We start from the raw sequence: 21,372 nt of genomic DNA, 5'->3' as shown, positions 1-21,372 counted from the left end.
GTATAATAACATCTCTTTACAATTACACCAAAAAAGTCCTAGGTCTCAGAATCTCTTTTTTATTTAATTGATATAATAGAAATAATGGCTGTCATTTGTGGAAACTGCATGTACATCTGGTTGTAAAACAGTGTATTGAGGGTCAGCCAAAAGCAAAAACTGCCACCCCCCCAAAAAAAAGAGGAAAAAGGGGAGTAGGAGGCTGTGGGGAAGAGGGAAAGAGACAAAACTTTCAAGAGCTTCTTCATGGAGAGGAAAGAGTTTCTGATGTATGCTCACAGGGATGAAAAAAGTTTATCCAATATTGAATAACATAATGGATTTAGGTACACTACAAGTTATATTTTCTCCAACCATTCAACAGGAACAAAACTTTCCTATTCCCATTCTCACCTCCCGACTCCTGCCCCTGAAGATGTAATTGCTGGGATTACTGGCACTCTTCAGATGCAAATTATCAGTGCATTTTTAAACACTCATTTTTTATTATGAAGAATCAACTACTTTATTTACTTTCTAAAATATATGTATATATATGATTTGATATATTAATTTTCAGTATGCTTTTCTATAAGAGAAAAGAAAAAATATATAAAATAAATATATATGTATAATTTGATATATTAATTTTTAGTATACTTTTATTGAAAAACAAAACATACTGAAAATTAATATATCATATGATATATAACTATACATATATATTATTTTAGAATCTGTAATCAAACATTTTTTTCATTACCTGTTTCACAGGTTTCTCATCCCCTTTGGTTACGGAACATATCTTCAAATTATCTCATTTATTTTGCCAATATCACAAGCCCTATGGAAACAGATTTTTTATTCTATTGTACATAATTAATACCAAAGGGGTTTGGGGAAGCACTAGGAAATGAATTGAGGTATGAAAGATTCTTGAATCATCTGATAAATAATTTCTTTCACAATTACTACTTTGGGACTTTTTTCTCATTGCATTCAGCAATCAACCAGTCACATTTATTCAGGTCCTGATTTGATTGTAGTTGCGTTCTATAATTCAGTAGGCATCAATATCCCATAGCCAAAATATATTTGATACAAAACTAGTTTTGTCTAAAATGCCAGTGTATATAGTTCAGCAATCAAATACTGAACTCTTAAATAAAAGATAGAAAGATACAGCAATTTTTGCTTTGACAAAAGCATAAAGGTAAAGGGAGAAATGACAGAAATGGAATTGGAAATGTACAACAAAGGGAAAGGGCAAAAATTCAGGCATGTTGAAACTATGGGAAAAATTGGAGTGAAACAATTTAAAAATACATTCAGAGTCATTACCTAGATATAGTAAATCACAACAGAGAAGTATAATTATTCATACAAATTGAAGAGAAAAAGTAGGAAAACCAATATGCAAAAGTGATTATTTGATAGAAGTATTGAAACTCAACAAGCAATTCCCAGAGAATAAATAAGGGAATGTGCTATCTAAAGAATTAATGTTCAGTTGTTAAGTTCTGCTAATCATGCACTAAATGAAACTTTTGATGGAATTTTTAATATACTATACTACATTTTGTAATTATTATCATAAATTATGCACTAAATGATGTTGGGGTAATTTGGATCAGCAAATCACTTTTATATCAGGATAAGTTTTATATGAATAAAAACCCAAACAAACAAAAACATGAGAAAGCCCCCCAAAAACCCCAAACAGATACAATAGTAAACAAACAGTAAAAGCACCAGAAGGAACCACGGGAGAACGTTGGATCTTCATTATCTAATTTTGGCATAAGGAGAGTTTTTCTAAGACTAAATAAAAATGCTTTTTAAACACCTGAAGCCATAAAAAATGATACATTTCACTAACACAGTAATTAGAAAAGTTAAAAAATAGATATACAGAAACATATATTTATGCAGACAATACTAATTTCCTTAATATATAAAGCACTTCCACTATTGATAATAAATAGATCAACATTCTAAGAAAAAATATATGAATAGACAGAGTATAGGAAAAAATAAATACTAATGACTTTTACATAAATGAAAAGATGTTCATTTCTATCATAATAAGAGAAATGCAAATTAAGCTGCATGGAAATTTATGTAAGATAGTTGCAAAAAAATAAAAACATCCATAAACAAAGTTTTTGTTTTCTATTGCTCCATAATATATTACCACAAAGTTAAAAACTTAACAGACATTTATTATCTCACGTTTTTTTTGGGGTCAGAAGTCTGAGCACTGCATGGCTGGATTCTCTGCTCAGAAATTCAAATGAACAAAATCAAGATGCCCGCAGAGCTACACTTCTTTCTGGTGGCTCTAGGGGAAGAACTTGATTCCCAGGTCATTTAGGTTGTTGATAGGATTTAGTTCATTTATACTAGCATATTCAAATTCAAATTAGTAATGGTGTATTAAGTCCTTCTCATGCTAAAAATGTCTCTGACTTCTCACCCCTGAGCTTGAGAAAGTGGGCTTATGTTAAATTAGGCTCCCCTGGATACTCTCCTTATCTTACGATCAGTTAGGCCATACAAATTTACATAATCGTGGTAGTGATGACTCATCATATCCACAGGTTTTGTGAGTTAGTTCAGGATGTATGAGTGGAGGGGGCATTTTAGAAACCCTGCCTACTATACATACTGTAACAGCTTAGGTGTGGGAAGAAATGTACTCTCATTTTTTGCTAGACTATGATGAATATAAACTCACTGAAGAACAACTTTCTAGTTTCTATTCACAGTGACATTTCTTGATACCCATCTATTGACAAGTGCACAGAACTTTGATCAATTCTCCTTATAGTAATTCTATATTCTATAGATATACTCACACATGTGAGAAAAAACATACACAACAACAGTCATCACTACCGTGTTTGTAGTTGTTAAAAGATTGCAAACAACTCAAGGTGAATCAGAAGTTCACCAGGTCAATAAATTATTATATATCCACATAATGGAATATTATGCTATTGTAAAAAATGAAGATACTCTTGATGTACTGATATGACTTCCAAGATGTATTGTTGTATGAAATAAGCAATAAAGTAATGATGTAATAGTATGCTATGAGTGATATAAAAAAGAGGGAGAAAATAGTCCCCCTTCCCCTGTGCCCCACGGGTACATGTAGCAATGTTTGGAGTTAGTTTGGGTTGTCATAATTGAAAGGAGGGGGATGTGCTACTGACATTTAGTGGGTAAAGGCCAAGGAAGTAGCTAAATATTCTACAATGCATAGGATAGGACCTTAAAAATATAATTATCTGGTCAAAAAATGTCAATAGTTCTGAGGTTGAGAAATTCTGCTGTAAAACTACCATTGTGAGATTTTCAGAGTGTTGTCGGTTTTAAAGTTTCACGAAAAAGTTTGTGTCTATTTTGCTCATTCATGTGAGTACTATATAATTCAGTCAAATTCTTCCTAATTCTTCACATTTCCATACTGGCAAGTCCTGGTATTTTAGATTGCTTGTCTTTCTCTTGATTCCTCTGGATGTTATTATCCAACTCTGCTTGGGTGATAGATTGACTAAAAGTGCCAACATCCTTTCAGGTAGTATGAGAAATGGCCCTGTAGTAGAGTAAAGTCATGCAAAAATTACTCTTGTTACTCTCAAGTGAGGCCTCTCCTGATGAGAGATACTGCATCAGATGATTGACTTTCCATGGTCTGTTTCACTCAGGAATCTCTAATTACTTAGGAACCAGAGATATCACTTGCCATCAGGTATTTGCCCCCAGTGAATATGAGAGGAAAATCGAGGGTCACCACAGCAGTCTAGAGGTAGGAAAGGTTGGCAGGAGCTTTGGACGGCTAAAACAAGGTTTTTCAAAAGTTATGATACTCAATCTAATAGGGTGATCTTATCAGAACTGTTCAACTTCATGAGGACATGCCCTTCAGAGTTCCTGTCCTCTGTTGGTGTCTGTGTTCATTAGATTTAGCTGCTCTATAGGGACTCAAACTAATAGTGCACTATATATGATTTAGTTTCAACTCTCTCTCAAATAATAGTCCCAGCTGGGTTGGTAATTTTGCTATACAATTTAGTCAAGGCCCAGGCTCCTTTGATCTTTTCACTCTGTCTACCTTAAAGTGATCAGGTGGCCCACTACCATATTTACAACGAGCCTAAGAAGCAAGATAAGAGGGTAGGGAAAGCATCTCCCACCATTGTAAGGCACCACTTTGACTTTATAATTCAGAAGTGGCACAAGTCAGTTACACTCACAACCAAACCTTGTTTGCATGGCTACATCTAGCAACAAGAAAGCCTGGAAAATGTAATGAACCTGTACAGTCATAGGCACATCTAAAAACTCTACCATGAAAAAATAGGAAAAGTGGATAATGCAGCACAGTTAGCAGTCTCTGAAATGATTTCTGTTTGTAGTAAGGCACACTTGTTACTAACATTAAAGAAATGTGTATCCTTTGTCCCTGATCTATTGAAGCCTTTCCTCATCCATCTCATATCCTTTGTAAAAACAATGGATAATTTTTCTGTTAATTCATCCTGCTGCTGTCCAATTTATGCTATTCTAGTCTATCCAGGCATTAGTCTAATCACTTTATTCTTATTGGCATGGCTTTTTATTATCTGGAAGAACTTTTAATCATATGCCACCTTAGTCAATTGTATTGTACATTACTCACTTTCAAATTATTTCATAAACACATTGATTACTATACTTTTGTATTTTATGTCAATGATTTTGGGGGAACAAGTGGTTTTGGCTATCTGAATAACTTCTTTAGTGGTGATTTCTGAGATTTTGGTGACCCTGTCACTCGAGCAGTGTATACTATGCCCAATGTATAGTATTTTATCCCTCACCCTGCTTCTGCCCTTCTCCCTGAGCCTCCGTAGTTCAGTACATTATTTATTTATTTATTTATTTTTTTGAGACATGGTCTTGCTCTGTTGCCCAGGCTGGAGTGTGGTGGTGCAGTCTTGGCTCACTACAACCTCTGTCTCCTGGGTTCAAGAGATTCTCCTGCCTCAGCTTCCCAAGTAGCTGGGACTACAGGCATGCATCATCACGCTGGCTAATTTTTGTATTTTTAGTAGAGATGGGGTTTCACCATGTTGGCCAGGCTAGTCTCGAACTCCTGACCTCAGGTGATCCACCTGCTTTGGCTTGCCAAAGTGCTGGGATTACAGGTGTGAGCCACCACGCCTGGCCCATTATATCATTGTTATGCCTTTGCATCTTCATAGCTTTGCTCTTATTTATAAGTGAGAACATAGGGTATTTGCTTTTCCATTCCTGAGTTACTTCACTTAGAATAGCAGCCTACAACTCCATCCAAGTTGCTTCAAAGGCCATTATTTTGTTTTGTTTTATGGCTATGTGCCTAGAGGAAATCTTTTTATCCTATTTCAGTAACATCTCAGTCACTACTCTAACCACTATAGTAGATTTTTCTTGATTGCGTGCAGACTCCATTTAAAATACATTATTTGACCTTTTTAATCATTTTTTTTCAGTCCTTTAAGCACATCTAAAAGTAAATATCCAAACATTCTACTAAGGATAATTTTGCATACTTCCTCATTGTTATCCTTGCCTTGGTGTCCAGAAACTCTACACTTCATTTGAATTTCCTCTAGCTATGTATGAAGTAGAGCCTTTGATTTCTAGTTCACATGGCAACATTATTAGATAAGAGTTATATTTTTTCTTAATTAATTCAGAGTAGAATGGAAGTCTGAACTGAACATTCAGGATGTCTCTCCTTAACTTCAATGGCTCTATAATAGTACTGTTCATCATTCACTATAATAATAAAATAAAGTTTAACCTTATTTATATATATACATTGTTTCAGTAAGAACACCTTCTTTGACTTTTACATACAAGTTCTTACCAACTATGCTGTCTTGGAAATGTGAACAAAAATGCACATGCATATTTAATCCATGGTATACAATCAACATTATTCTTCATGAAGTCCCCAGAATATTTTTTCAAATATATAAATATATGTCTATATGAATAACATATATAATACTATTTATATTTTAATTATGATTATGCAAAATCTCATCATTTTGTGTTATTTGTTCAACTTTAAAGTAATTACATAAATACAGTGTTGAAAATTTGGCTAAAAACACCTTATATTTCAGTAAAAAGCCTTGAACTGTTAGTCAACATAATACCGGAAATCCGAGCTAAAGCAATCAGACAAGAGAAAGAAATGGAATGGAAGAAGTCAAATTATCTCTGTTTGAGATGATATGTTCTTATATTTGGAAAAAAATTGGAAGACTCCAGGAAAAAACCTGTTAGAACTGATAAACAAATTCAGTAAAATTGCAGGATGCAAAATCAACATACAAAATCAGTAGCATTTCTATATGCCAACAGTGAACAATCTGAAAAAGAAATTTAAAACATAATCCCACTTGTAATAGCCACAAATAGAATTAAATATCTAGGGGTTAACCACAGAAATGAAAGATCTCTAAAATTAAAATTATGAAATGCTAATGAAGAAAATGAAGGGGACACACAAAAAATGGACAAATATTCCATGTTCATGGATTGGAAGAATCAATATTGTTAAAATGTCCATAAGACCCAAAGCAATCTGCAGATTCAATGTAATCCCTATCAATATATACCTGTGACATTCTTCACAGAAACAGAAAAAACAGTACTAAAATTTATATGGAACCACAAAAGAACCATAGTAGCCAAAACTATCCTAAGCAAAAAGAAAAACAGAATGAATCATATTACCTTACTTCAGATTATACTACAGAGCTATAGTAACCAAAGCAGCATGATACTGGCATAAAGACAGACACATAGACCAATGGAACAGAAGAGAGAACCCAGAAACAAATCCACATACCTACAGTGAACTCACTTTTGGAAGAAAACAAGCCCATATACCTCATCATATACAAAAATCAAATCAAAATGGGTTAAAGACTTAAATTTAAGACTTCAAACTCTAAAACCTCTACAGGAAAGCATGGAGGAAACTCTCCAGGGTCCTGCTCTGGGCAAAAATTTATTGAGTAGTACCCCACAAGTACAGGCAAGCAAGGCAAAAATTGACAAGTAGGATCACATCAAGTAAAAACGCTTATGTACAGCAAAGGAAATAATCCACAAAGTGAAGAGACAACACACAGAATAGGAGAAAATATTGGCAAACTACCCATCTAACAAGGGATTAATAACCAGAATGTATAAGGAGCTCAAACAACTCTATAAGAAAAAAAAAAAGATCAAATCATGAAATGAACAAAAATTGAATAGACATTTCTCACAAAGAGACATAAATGGCAGTCACATGAAAAGGTGTTCAACATCACTGATCATCAGAGAGATGTAAATAAAAACTATAATGAGATATCATCTCACCACAAATAAAATGGCTTTTATCCAAAAGTCGGGCAATAATAAATGCTGGAAGGGAATCCTCATACACTGTTGGTGGGAATGTAAATTAGTGCAATCACTATGAAGAACAGTTTGGAGATTCCTCAATAAACTAAAAACTGACCTACCATGCGATCCAGCAATCCCACTGCTGGGTGTATACCCGAAAGAAAGAAAATCAGTATATCAAAGAGGCATCTGCACTCCCATGTTTGCTGCAGCACTGTTTACATAGCTAAGACTTGGAAGCAACCTAAGTGTCCATCAACAGATAAACGGGTAAAGAAAATGGGGTACACATACACAATGGAGAACTATTCAGGCATAAAAAAGGAATGAGGTCCTGTCATTTGCAACAATGTGGATGGAACTGGAGATCATTATGTTCATTGAAATAAACTAGACACAGAAAGAGAAACATTGCATGTTTTCACTTATATGTGGGATCTAAAAATCAAAACAGTGAACTCATGCATAAAGAGAGTAGAAGGATGATTTCCAGAGGCTGGGAAGGGTAGTGGGGGCATTGAGAGAGGTGGAATGTTTAATGTGTATTAAAAATCATTTAAAAGAATGAATAAGACCTACTTTTTGCTAGTATAACAGGGTGACTTGACTATAGTCAATAATTACTTAATTGTACATTTAAAAGTAACCAAAAGAATATAATTGAATTGTTTGTAACACAAAAGCTAAACGCTTGAGGTAATGGATACCCCATTCTCCATGATGTACTTATTTCACATTACATGCCTGTATCAAACCATCTTATGTAACCCATACATATATACATGTACTATATACCCACAAAAATTAAAAATTGAAAAAATTAGAAAGTCTTTATATGGCCATTATTTGAAAATAGAAACTGAACAAGAGAGTTTAGAGGTAAACATGTGATGCAAATGTTAGAATATTTCATCTAAAATTAATAGTTTGAGTGGATAAAAGAATATATAAGAAGCCAAGAAGGTTTATGTATAGTTACTAAGGACAATGGATTGAGCTTTAGCCTTGTTGAACTTGTAGACCTAAGTGACATTCCTCCTTTGTTGATGAGAATACCAGCAGAACACATAAACAAAATTGTTCTTCATTTGATTTTTATTGCTATATCTTTGGATTATAAACAGAAGTCCAGACTTGGGTTTTCTCCTTGAGAGTAAAAAATAGGGAGTTTTGAGGCTTTTTTGGAGTTTTCAGTTTTTTCAGAAATTGATTGAAGGGCTTTGTATGAACTATGGTCTTGATTCAGTCAAGTTATATGAGCTATTGTTATTTCAGTGCTGTAAACTTGTCCCGCTTAGGGGCTCAGGAACATGGACAGGATTTGTATTGTGATATGGTAGTAGCGACTAGTATAAAAATTTCAGCCATGATTCACATCTCCCACTTGTTAAACCAAGATACATAGAATTTTGAAAGATAATGTCAATGGTTTGCATCTATCAGTTTCTACGAATTTACAAATAATAGTCACCACTTCTGCTATTTTTCAACTATTGACAGCAGTTCCAAGAAATGTGACTACTTGTCTTTGCATTTAGAACTACTTATTAATATCTGCATCCTTGTAGAAAATGAAGCAAGAAATCTTTATCATCTTGGTTCTGTGAGAACCTTGTAAAAGTGTTGTGGGAAAGGTTTTACTGTTGAAGAATGACTGACTGACTGGCAGATGGAGAGGCCATTCTCAGAGTGAACATAATGTGCAGTACCAAGGAGGAAATGAAAGCGCGTGGTATATTTTGAAACTCTTAGATAATAGAAGAAGGACGAGGAGAGAGTAGGGACTGGGCAATGTGAATATGAGTTTGTTGGGAAAGTCCTCATCTAGCAGCGAAGATGTGTGATCTCTATCTCCTGAGTAACACCATTTCACAAATGAAGACCCTGGAATAGATAACAAGGTTCCTAAAGCCTCTATATTCAATGCGTGGCCCCTGAACCATAAGCATTGTAATCACCTGGGAGCTTGCTTGTCATAAATACAGATACTTAGACCTTGCTTCAGACATACTGAAACAGAATCTGCGTTTTAACAAAAGACCTAAAGGATTGCTTTTACATTTTGTGTGTGTGTGTGTGTGTGTGTGTGTACACTTAAAAAGATACAGGTGTCACCATATGCATACCATTTGGTTAATTTTAAAATTTAATACTGTATAATGGGTATCTCTTATATCAACACAGATCTACATTATTATTCATCATAAATAAACAGTAAGTTATTGTATCCATCGCTACTGATTGGTATTCATATTAATCCAATATTTTGCTATTGTAAGAAACATTCTGATTCAGAAATGCTGACGTAGAGACCACTGAGCAGGACATTTAGGAGACACTGACTTTGTTTCTCCTATATTTCTCCCTTTTTGTTATATCTTACTGCCTTAATAGGCCACGTGAGGACATCACTTTCACTGATCTTTTTTTTCTTTGTAAATTTAAATTTTAATTGAATTATAAGGCCAGTTTACAGTGCATCTGTGGGCAGATTTCTTTGAAATGCATGGTACTTTAAACTTGGTCTTAAGAGAGGTCCAGGAAAATGCCCACTAAGCCTCTGTGATTTAATACCTTGCCAGGCCATGGCAAAGTGAGATGCCTCTGACGTTTGGGCTGCCACAGAGTGTTTTTCAGTTACTCTGGTGACACCTGTGACCTGAGTGTTATTCTATTCGCGTTACCAACTCGCGCAGGTTGGGAGGCGCCAATGAGAGCAGGGCTTGAAACTAGCGCTTGGCGTCTGATGGTTGCCTAGCGACGGTCGTCGACGCTAATCCTTGGCCACATCTGTTTTCTGGCTACTGAGAGGGCAGCCATGAACACCCAAAGGGGTTCCCTCGCCATGAGCATCCAAAGGGGTTCCCTCGTCCCCCGGGATGTGGGTAGCCCGGGGAAAGACATGCAGCTGCGGGTGATCCCGGCTGAGGTGAAGTTCATGGACACGATGGCCGGAGGGTGTACCGCCTCCCGATTACTGTGCATAATCTTGGCCGCTGGAACCAGAAAATCCGATTTAAGGAACCCATCAAGCCACAGGTGACACACTAAGGGGTACTGGGAGCAGGACCTTGTGAGAGCGCCTCCTCACACGGCGTCTCTCTGCCCCAGGGAGTAGTCATCTGGCTCCTGCGGGGATGGAGGGAGGATTGGGCTTCCTGGGAAACAGTAACAGGTTTCTGTGTGTGTGTTCTTTTTTTTTTTTCCCCCTCTTTGTTTTCTGTTTCATTAAGGATTAGGAGATGGGGAGGGCAGGGTGGAGAAAAGCTGACTTAGAGCCTCCCCATTTCTTCCACCTGGGTTTAGAAACTTGTTAACAATCCCAACATCTGTGCAACTTGGTTTTATGATTTTGCTGTTGCCTTAAGAATTATGAGAACAAAATTATCTATTAGCTGTCCTTTGAATCATAAAGTGCCTGATAACTCCAGGAACTGTAGGATTAGTGGAAAGGTTCATTATTTCATATTTTAACAAACATTTGTTACGCACCTACTCTATAACAGGCATTTGTTAAGCGCCTACTCTATAACAGGCAATAGACATGAGGAATACAGAATGGACACAGCCCTGCCCTCATAGAACTTAGAAACTAATGAGGGGGTTTTAGTACAGATCTAACCATCAAGGTAGTTAATGTTCTGAGAGGGTGTTTCTATCTTATAATTTAAAAGTGGGCAGAATTTCCTCTGTATCTCACTGTGTTATTTTATATCATGTGTGTGAATGGATGATTATTAGTTCAGTATGATCACATTTTCTCAGGAAATTTTTGATTTAGGAAACGTGATAAGAATTTTTGAAATATAAGCAATAAATAACTGAAAAGTTCAAGAGATATTCCTAATGAAAAATAGTGTTGAATACAGCCTGACTTATATGTGCAGAAATAAAAAGATGTCCATAATTTTAGATTAAATTTGCATATATTTCTTTGTATATATGTAGAAAAACCTATGTTAATGATTAGAAGAGCAATGAGAAAGAGGACTTCCATGTTCTAATTTTTGCTCTGTTAAAAAATCGATGTATTATTTACTTACACTAAAGTGCACAGATCTCAAAAGTAAAGTTTGATGAATTTACAAAAAAATAAATATATATGTGTGTGTAGACAGATAGCTAGATATATAATCTCCATTAGCTACCACCTGGATCAAATAATAGAATATATTCACCACCCAAGATCACCAGTGCTTCTTCCTTACAGTACCTGGAGTAATCACCCTGTGGAACTGACCACTATTCTGATTTCTAACACCATAGATTAGTTTGGCCTGTCCTTGGCTTTCATATTGATGGAATCAGGTTTTAATGATGTTTATATTTAAATATTTTTATTAAAAAGTATATCTCAAGAGACTATTGACTCCTCTTTAAATCAAAAAGTACTTGTTTACTCCAAATACTGTAAAATTAGGGAAAGGCTGTGTTATTTCACTACCTTAGCACATATTTATTGAACAATTAAATGTGTATCTGAAAATACTTTCTTTTGAAACTCAAGCTGGTGGTAATGTTTGGATGTGGACAAACACTATTTTATGGATGTTCAGGGGACACTTGTATGGATGCTTTCCGTGCAGTAACAAGAAAAATATTATAATTGGTTTCATTTCGGTTTATATCTAGGATATAATAGAAAACAATTCATTCCACAAGTCTTGACATTGACAAGAGAACATCCAGATATGCTTACTAGTTAGAAACCAATCAGTGTGAATTTTCCTTTGTTGCAAGACTATGAAATACACTCCTGATCCTTCATAAAGGAAATTAGATAAATAGTGAAAAGTGCATCTTGTGGGGGTGGGGGATAAGAAAAAGTAAAAACAAGGTGCTGTGGAGAGGTCATTGTCATCATCACTACTATAATTACTCAGAAAATGATTCCTCTAACATACAGCAGTGCTTGTTTTTCACCCATACTCAAGAACCTGTATTGACCCTGTGTATTTTTACACCTATATTGAGCACCTTCCTCGCTTCTTCTCCACTTTTAATATCCATTCTCTAAGACAAGGCCAGGTACACTCCTTCCTAGCCCACAATAATCATGTCCTCTCATGGATTTTCATGACACTTATGTCTGTATCACTCATATGGCGCTTAACTAGTCCCTGGCTTATATTTAATTTTCAAGGGGTTTGTAGTCTGCTTCCTTAAAGAGATTATATATTCAGGAGAGGGACTCTTTCTAGTTGAAGGGGAGGAAATGCTTATGATTTAGAGTCAGATAGATATGTTTTTGAATCTTCACTTCCTGTGTGACTTCAGACATTAATTATACTTTACATATCCAGTTCCCTCATCTATATGCTGAGAGCCTTAATATCAGCCTCACAGGACTGTAGAAGTGTATTTACATAAGATAATAGATGTAAAATGCTTGACCCATTATAAATGCATAACAGATATTATTTCTCTTTTTTCTCCCTTTATATTTTTCCTGGCATCAAGCAAATGTCTTACTAGAACAAAAGTGTTCTTATCCTCTTCGTTATATTCTTATTTTATATTTCCTCCAAGTTATGAAGCTCAAATTCCCATGAATAAAGCATATACAATATACATATGAGGGCCGGGCATGACGGCTCATGCTTGTGATTCCCAGCACTTTGGGAGGCTGAGGCGGGTAGATCACAAGGTCAAGAGATTGAGACCATCCTGGCCAACATGGTGAAACCCCGTCTCTATTAAAAATATAAAATTAGCTGGGCATGGTGGTGCGCACCTCCCAGCTACTCAGGAGACTGAGGCAGGAAAATTGCTTGAACCTGGGAGGTGGAGGTTGCAGTGAGCCGAGATTGCACCACTGCACTCCAGCCTGGTGACAGAGCGAGACTCCGTCTCAAAAAAAAAAAAAAATATATATATATACACACACACATATATGTGTATATAAATATATATATACTTTTATATATATGTGTGTATATATATGCTTATGTATGTGTGTATATTTATGCACAAACACATATGTACGTGCATGTGGGTATATATTATGTATGTATATGATTGAGCAACATTTTTATTAGGTTGTTCTTCCTTTTTTCTGTATTTAGATTTTAAGCTTCTTAGAATAGGGGCCATATTAGTTCTATATGTATATTTTTAAAGTAGCCTATTGGCATTTATATGTTTCTTAGCTACCTGCATTGTCAGATTCAAGTTGTGTACTCTTGAAAGCATATCTTAAAGATCTAGAATCAGATAGATATGAACATGAGCATTAAGTCTTTGCCTTTAGGTACATAAGACAAATATCACATGCTCTCACTTATATGTGAAATATAAAAATTCAGACTCGTAGAAGGAGAGAGTAGAATGGTGGTTACCAAAGACTGAGGGTTGAGGTGGGCAGAGAAAGGAAAAATGTTGGTCAAAGGGTACAAAATTTCAGTTAAACAGGAAGAATTAGTTCGGGTGATCTATTGCACAGCAAGGTGACTATAGTTAATAATAATGTATTGTATATCTCAAAATTGCTAAAAGAATGGATTTTAAATGTTCCCAGTACAAATAAATAAGTGACGTGATGGATATGTTAATTAGCCTGATTTGCTCATTCCACAATGTATACCTGTATTATACATCATATTGTACTCAATGAATATATACAATTATTTGTCAATTAAAAATAAAATTAAAAAGTCTTTGGCATTAGGGCAGGAATAGAGCCTGTATTTTGATAATAATATAACACTCCTAACTATAGTTGCTCACGTTGTTTATTTATTTATTTTTTGAGATGGAGTCTTGCTCTGTCACCCAGGCTGGGGTGCAATGGTGCAATCTCGGCTCACCGCAGTCTCCATCTTCTGGGTTCAAACAATTCCCCTGCCTCAGCCTCCCGAGTAGCTGGGACTACAGGTGGGCACCACCACACCTGGATAATTTTTGTATTTTAGTAGAGATGGGGTTTCACCATGTTGGCCAGGATGGTTTCGATCTCCTGAACTCATGATCTGCTGGCTTCCACCTCCCAAAGTGCTGGGATTACAGGCGTGAACCATTGTGCCCGGCCACGATATTTTTTTTATAAGGAGTTAAGATGTATAATTTGATTCTCTTTCTCCCACTGAAGTTCAAACTGATATTGACCAGTCTGGATAAGGAACTTGCTTCTGGCCTTCAGATGACAGCTATGGTGGAATATCATCCTGATAAAGATGAAGACACTTTTGACCGACTACTTATTTCAATAGAAAATAAAACAACAGAAATTCTCTTATTGGGTATGTAATCTTCATAGTTCATGCTGACGTTTTGAATACTCTTTAAATAAAAATGAAGGTCAAAGTAATATTCTGTATTTTTTCTGACATAGTTTCCTTACAGTTGAACTTAAAGGACACATTTTTAGAAAATTGTAACGTTCGTAAGAAATGAAACCTCATTCTCTGTTATTTTTATTAAAATAACATTCGACAATTGAATGTATTAATAATTGGATTTTTGCAAACTTGTATTCACATTTTAAGTTAATTTTAAAGTATTGTCAGGTTCACGTCACTAAATTTTAAATTAGGCAAATGTTTGGTGTCAAAAAAGTCAAAATGCTGTTCTTCTGAGACTGGTTGAAAAATGTGGATGGATATGAGTATAAAAAAGAGCTAAGTGACTGACTTGGTTGTTACAAATTATTTATTTGACCAGGATGAATGATGATTCATTTGTTGTTTTTTAATATTAAAAAGTATATTTCTGTTCATTGTAAATTTATCTATCAAAATTAGTGTTAAAATTTACAGTGTTTCTTTATTTATATACATACATGTGTGATCCTCCTTTTCCCCAGCAAAATGTGGTTTCCATAGGTATTTTCTTTTGCCTCTATTTTCCCAACACCTACAGAATTAATTTGGAATATTTTCTGCTGATTACATGGTATTAGATATATACCTTTTAAAAAATTCCCTTTTATTCAAGCTGGGTGCGGTGGCTCATGCCTGTAATCCTAGTACTTAGCACTTTGGGAGGCCAAGGTGGGTGGATCGCTTGAGCTCAGGAGTTGGAGACCAGCCTGGGCAACATGGTAAAACCTCACCTCTACAAAAAATACAGAAAAAAAAAAAAAAAAATAGCTGGGAGTGGTAGTGCATGCCTGTAGTTCCAGCTACTTGTAGGGCTGAGGCAAGAGGATCACTTGAACTCAAGAGGTAGAGGCTACAGCGAGCTGAGATCACGCCACTGCACTCCAGTCTGGGTGACAAAGTGAGACCCTGTCTCAAAAAAAAAAAAAAAAAAAAAAAAATTCCCTTTCTTTTTTATTTCTATGAGCTAAATTTAGATCCTCAATTATTTTGTTTCTTCCTGTTGTTGAGAAGTTCTGATTTAGCACATCATCCCATTTTGCATAGGAATCAAACCGTAGACACATGGTAGGAAAAAAACAAGCTATTAACCCAGTATAAATATTTAATTTGTGTTTTGCAATTTAAGTAGAGCCATTTTGGATGCATTCTGCACTTTGACTATCTATGAGTGGCACTTAGATTTGCTTGTTTGTGGTATGTATGGAGAGACAGGTTGAAGATGCTTCTGTCCTCGAAAACAGATTTTTTTCTTGTTTCCAGAGTTTTGTTTCTTGTTTCTGATGCCCTCTCTCATCAGAAGTCTATTTCTCACCACGGTTGCAATATAAGGAGAGCACTGCCCCTCTTTTGGTGTGATGGACAAGGTTGAAGGAAGGGGTGTGTGTGTGTGTGTGTATATGTGTGTGCATGTGTGTTATCAATTTCTATACATTTTTTAATCACCTGTGTAGGTTCCTGTATCCACCACCACAGTCAAGATAGTGAACAGTTCCAATACCACAAGAAAATCCCTCCTGTTGCTTTATTACAACTGTATCTACTTCCCTTCTGCCTCACACCCACAATCCCTAAACTGTGAATACTGCTAATCTGTTGTCTAAAATTTTTGTCATCTCAAATATATTACATAAATTGAATCACATACTATGTAGCCTTCTGTTTTTTTCTTGCAGCAACATTTCTTGCAGCAAAATCTTGCAGGAGATTCAGCCAAGTTGTTGAATGTATCAATATTTTGTTCCTTTTTATTGCTGAGTAGTATTCTATTATATATATATATATTTGTTTAACAGTTGACCTGTTGAAGAACAAAGGGACAGATTCCAGTTTTTAGCTATCACAAATAAGCTGTTTTAATATTCTTGTACAAGTTTTGTGTGAGCATAAGTTTTTATTTTTTCTGGGATAAATGCTCATGAGTGTAATTGTAGGGTCACATGGTAATTACGTATTTTGTTTAACAGAAAATCCCAAATTGCTTTTCAGAGCGCCTATACCATTTTACATTTCAAATAGTGATACATGAGTAATCCACTTGGATGATATATTTGCCAGTATTTTTTGCTTTCATCACTATTTAAAAATTTTAGCTATTCTGATAGATATTTAATGGAATCTCTCCATAGTTTTAATTTGCATTTCCCCGATGACTAATGATGTTGACAACATATTTTCAGGTGCTTCTTTGCCATCTGAGTACCCTCTCTAGTGAAATCTCTGTTAATGTGTTTTTCTCATTTTCTGATTACACTGCTCTTTATTATTGAGTTTTGCAATTTCTTTGTATATTCTGGATACAAGCCTTTTGATGGTTATGTAGCTTGCAAATATGCTCTCCCAGTTTGACGTTTGACTTTTCATCCTTTTAACAGGGTATTTTGTAGAACAAAAGCGTTTTTTTAATGATGTTCAATGATGTCCAATTTATCAATTTTCCTTAAATTAGTACTGCTTTTTAGTGTTAAGTCTAAGAACTCTTTGCCTAACCCTTGATCATAATGGTTGAAGATTTTCTCCTATTTTTAACTTTTAAAGTTTTACAAAGTTTTACATTTAAGTCTATGATATATTTTGAATTAATTTTTGTATAAAGTGTGGTTTACATTGAGGTTCTAATTATTGCCTATAGATGTTCAATTGCTCTGACCAAATTTGTTGAAAAAGCTATTTTCCTTCATTGAATTGTATGCCCTTGATAAAAATCACTTCAGCATAATCTGCATTGGTCTGTGTTCTGCATTTTTCCATTCATCTGTGTATCCATACGTTTGCCAACATCATGCTACCTTGATTACCTTTGCTATATAGTAATTCTTAATATCATGTACAGTAATTCTTCACATGTTATTCTTTGTCACCATTAGTTTAGTTATCAAAATATCTCTACCTTTCCATGTAAGTTTTAGAATAATCTTTCTGAGCCTGAAAAAAAAATATTGCTGGGATTTTGAGAATAATTGAGCTTAGCTTATAGATCAATTTGAGGGAAATTGACATCTTTACTATGATAAGTCTCCCCAAATATGAATGTGCTGTGTCTTTCCATTTATTTGGGTCTTCTTTGATTTCTTTTATCAGTATTTTGTAATTTTCAGCACAGAGATTCTCTACATGTGTTGTTAACTATATAACTATTTCATTTTCTTTGGAGTGATTGCAAATAATATTGTGTTTTTAATTTTGGTTACTGCATATTCCTTGTTGCTATATACAGAGAAGTGATTGATTTTTGTTTGTTGACACTGTATCCTCTAACCTTGCTGAACTCCCTTTTTAGGAGGTTTTTGTATGTTTTCTAGATTCTTTGCCATCTTATATGTAGATAATTGTGTCATCTGCAGACAGGGATAGTTCATTTGTGTGTTTTTTCCCATTCCAAAGTATATGCTTTTTACCTTTTTTTCTTGCTTTATTTCCATGGCTAGAGCTTTCAGTATTATGTTGTGTGAGAGTGGTGAAACTGGGCTCGGTGGCTCAGCCTTGTAATCCCAGCACTTCGGGAGGCTGAGGCAGGCGGATCACTTGAGGCCAGGAGTTCGAGACCAGCCCGGCCAACATGGAGAAACCTCGTCTCTACTAGAAATACAAAAATTAGCTGGGTGCGGTGGTGCACACTTGTAATCTTAGCTACTTGGAAGGCTGAGGCACAAGAATCACCTGAGCCTGGGAGGTGGAGGTTGCAGTGAGCTGAAATCATGCCAATGCACTTCAGCCTGGATGTCAGAGTGTGGCTCATCATGTATCATTCTTTTTATATATTCTGGATTTTGATTTGCTCATGTTTTATTAGGGATTATTGTGTCCAAGTTTATTAGTGATATTGGTTTGTAGTTTGTTTGTTTGATTGATTGATTGGTTTACTTTTTTTTATTGTCATTGTATGGTTTTGCTCTCAGGATAGTGCCAGCCTCATAAATGGATTTGGAAATGCTCCCTCTTCTGTATTCTAGAAGAACTTATTTAATATTGATAGCAATTATTTAAATGGTAGAATTCTCTAGTGGAACTGTCTGGCCTGGAGATTTTTCTTTCAGAATGTTTTAAATTATGAATTTAGTTTTTTAATTCTTACAGGGCTATTCATACTGCCTATATTATTATGTTGGTTGAGTTACTGTAGTTTCTGATTTTCACGGAATTCTTCCAATTCTAACTTGTCAAATTTATTATTTTAGAGTTGTTAGAATTTTTTCCTTATTATTTTTACATAAATAATAAGCTGCTGCATCTTTAGTGATATCCTTTCTTTCATTTCTGATGTTGAACATGTGTGTATTTTGTCCTTTTTTAAAGTATTGCTAATGGTTTATCAACTTTATTGATTTTTTTTCCAAAGAATCAGCTTTCTATCATTGACTTTCCTATCATTTTATTTTAAATTCTGTTGATTGCTGCTCTCTATTATTACTTTTATTCTGCTTGATTTGAATTAATATTGCTCTTGTTCTAGTTTTTGATATTGGAAATTAGACAATGAGTTTGAGACAATTTCTCATTTCTAATATAAATATGTAATGTTATAAATGACCCTCAGCACTGCTTTAGCTGTGTCCTACAAATTTTTATATGTTATATTTTTATTTTGACTCAGTTTTATGTATTTAATTTTTTTAAACTTTCCCTTTGACTCCTGGATTATTTAAAAGTGTGTTAATTTCCACAGGTTTATTATGGACCTATTATGATCATTATTCCTTTCTGTTAGATTGATCCTTTTATTATATATAATATCCCTCTTTGTTCATGGTGATTTTCTTGCACTGAAGCCTCTATTATATATTAATGTAGCTTTTTGCACTTTTTTTCTAAGTAAAATTTGAATACTATGTTGTTTCCTATTTGTTTACTTTCACCCTACTATGGCCTTGAATTTAAACTGAGTTTCTTCTAAGCAGCAGCATATAGTTGGGCAATGGTTCCCTTCTCCATATTTTCAACCTCTGTCTTTTGATTGTTGTATCTAGACTATTTATATTGAAGTTAATTTGTATATGCTATAACTTGTCTGCTTGTTTATTATTTGTTTTCTCATTGTTCTCTTTGTTTCTCATACTTCTGTTTCTCATTTTTGCAATCCTGTAGGTTAATTGAAAGTTATTTTAGGATTGCGTCTTGATGTATTTATACTGTTTTTTTACATCTCTTTGCATAATTATTGTAGTGGTTTCTCTGGGTATTTCAATATACATACGTGATATAATATTTTAGTGGCATAAACATTTTGTCACTTTAAGTGAAGCGTAGAAGCTTCATTTCCATCCAAGTCTTTTTTTCTTTCCCTACTTTTAAATATTACTATCTTGAGTATCTAAGGGTATTATGATTCTTGTTTTCATCATCAAATATAATTTATAAAACTTATGAGAAAAAATATAGCTGATTGTATGTAGCTAGTGTTTTGCTCTTTCCATTGTTCTTCCCTCCCTCCTCCTTTCCTTCCTTCTTTGCTTCCTCCCTCCCTCCTTCCTTTCTTCTTTCCTTGCTTCCCTCCTTTCTCTTTTTTGAGGAAGGGTCTTCCTCTGTTGCCCAGGTTGGAGTTCAATGGTGTCAACATGGGTCACTGCAACCTCAAGTCCTCCCACCTCAGCCGCGCAAGTTGCTTGGACTACAAACATGCACCGCCAAGCCTGGCTAATCTATCTTTCTTTCTTCCTTCCTTCCTTCTTCTTTCTTTTTCTCTCTTCTTTCTTTCTTTCCTTTTCTTTCTTTTCTTTCTTTCTTTTCTTTCTTTTCTCTCTCTCTCTCCTTCCTTCCTTCCTTCCTTCCTCTCTCTCTCTCTCTTTCTTTCTTTCTTTTCTTTCTCTCTCTCTCTTTCTTTCTCTTTTTTTCTTTCCTCCCTTCCTCCCTTCCTCCTTCCTCCCTTCCTCCCTTCCTCCCTTCCTCCCTTCCTCCCTTCCTTCCTTCCTTCCTTCCTTCCTTCTTTCTTTTCTCTCTCTCTCTCTCTCTTTCTTTCTTTTTTATTGATTGAGAGGAGTCTCCCTCTGTCGCCCAGGCTGGAGTGAGATGGTGTGATCTTGGCTCACTGCAACCTCCACCTCCTGGCTTCAAGGGATTCTCTTGCCTCAGCCTCCTGAGTAGCTGGGATTACAAGTGCACGCCACCATGCACTTTTAATTTTTGTAGAGGTGGGGTTTCACTATGTGTGCAGGCTGGTCTCAAACTTCTTGGCTCAAGCAATCCTCCCACCTTGGCCTCCCAAAGTACTGGGATTACAAATGTGAGCCACTATGCCCAGCCTGCTCCATTTTTTTCTTTCTGATACTCCAAGATTCTCTCTTTTATTATTTCCTGACTTTCTGAAGAACTTTATTATATTTAATATATATATATATTTTTTTGGCAGAGTCTCACTCTGTCGTCAGTCTGGAGTGCAGGGGTGCGACGTCGGCTCACTGCAACCTCCACCTCCCGAGTTCAAGTGATTCTCCTGCCTCAGCCTCCCGAGTAGCTGGGATTTCAGGCACGCACCACCACGCCCAGCTAATTTTTTTTATTTTTAGTAGAGATAGGGTTTCACCAGGTTGGCCAGGATGGTCTCGGTCTCTTGACTTTGTGATCTGCCCACTTTGGCCCCCCAAAGTGCTGGGATTACAGGCATGAGCCACTGCACCTGGCCATATTTAATTTTTATGGG

General features: G+C 35.4%; 1 protein-coding gene across 1 annotated transcript in view; it reads left to right on the top strand.

Annotated features, from left to right (window-relative positions):
- Positions 1 to 10,237: 10,237 nt before the first annotated feature.
- CFAP47 (cilia and flagella associated protein 47) overlaps positions 10,238 to 21,372 on the top strand; it is a 480,485-nt gene continuing 469,350 nt past the window's right edge. The window contains 4 exon segments of the mRNA XM_033201412.1: positions 10,238 to 10,373; positions 10,376 to 10,458; positions 14,507 to 14,657; positions 15,431 to 15,432. Of these exon segments, the coding sequence (XP_033057303.1) occupies positions 10,238 to 10,373; positions 10,376 to 10,458; positions 14,507 to 14,657; positions 15,431 to 15,432 (372 nt within the window).

Source organism: Trachypithecus francoisi, unplaced genomic scaffold (genome assembly GCF_009764315.1).
Source record: "Trachypithecus francoisi isolate TF-2019V2 unplaced genomic scaffold, Tfra_2.0 Lachesis_group6, whole genome shotgun sequence".
Classification (NCBI taxonomy): Eukaryota; Metazoa; Chordata; class Mammalia; order Primates; family Cercopithecidae; genus Trachypithecus; species Trachypithecus francoisi.
This window is presented reverse-complemented; position numbering and strand designations above follow the sequence as displayed.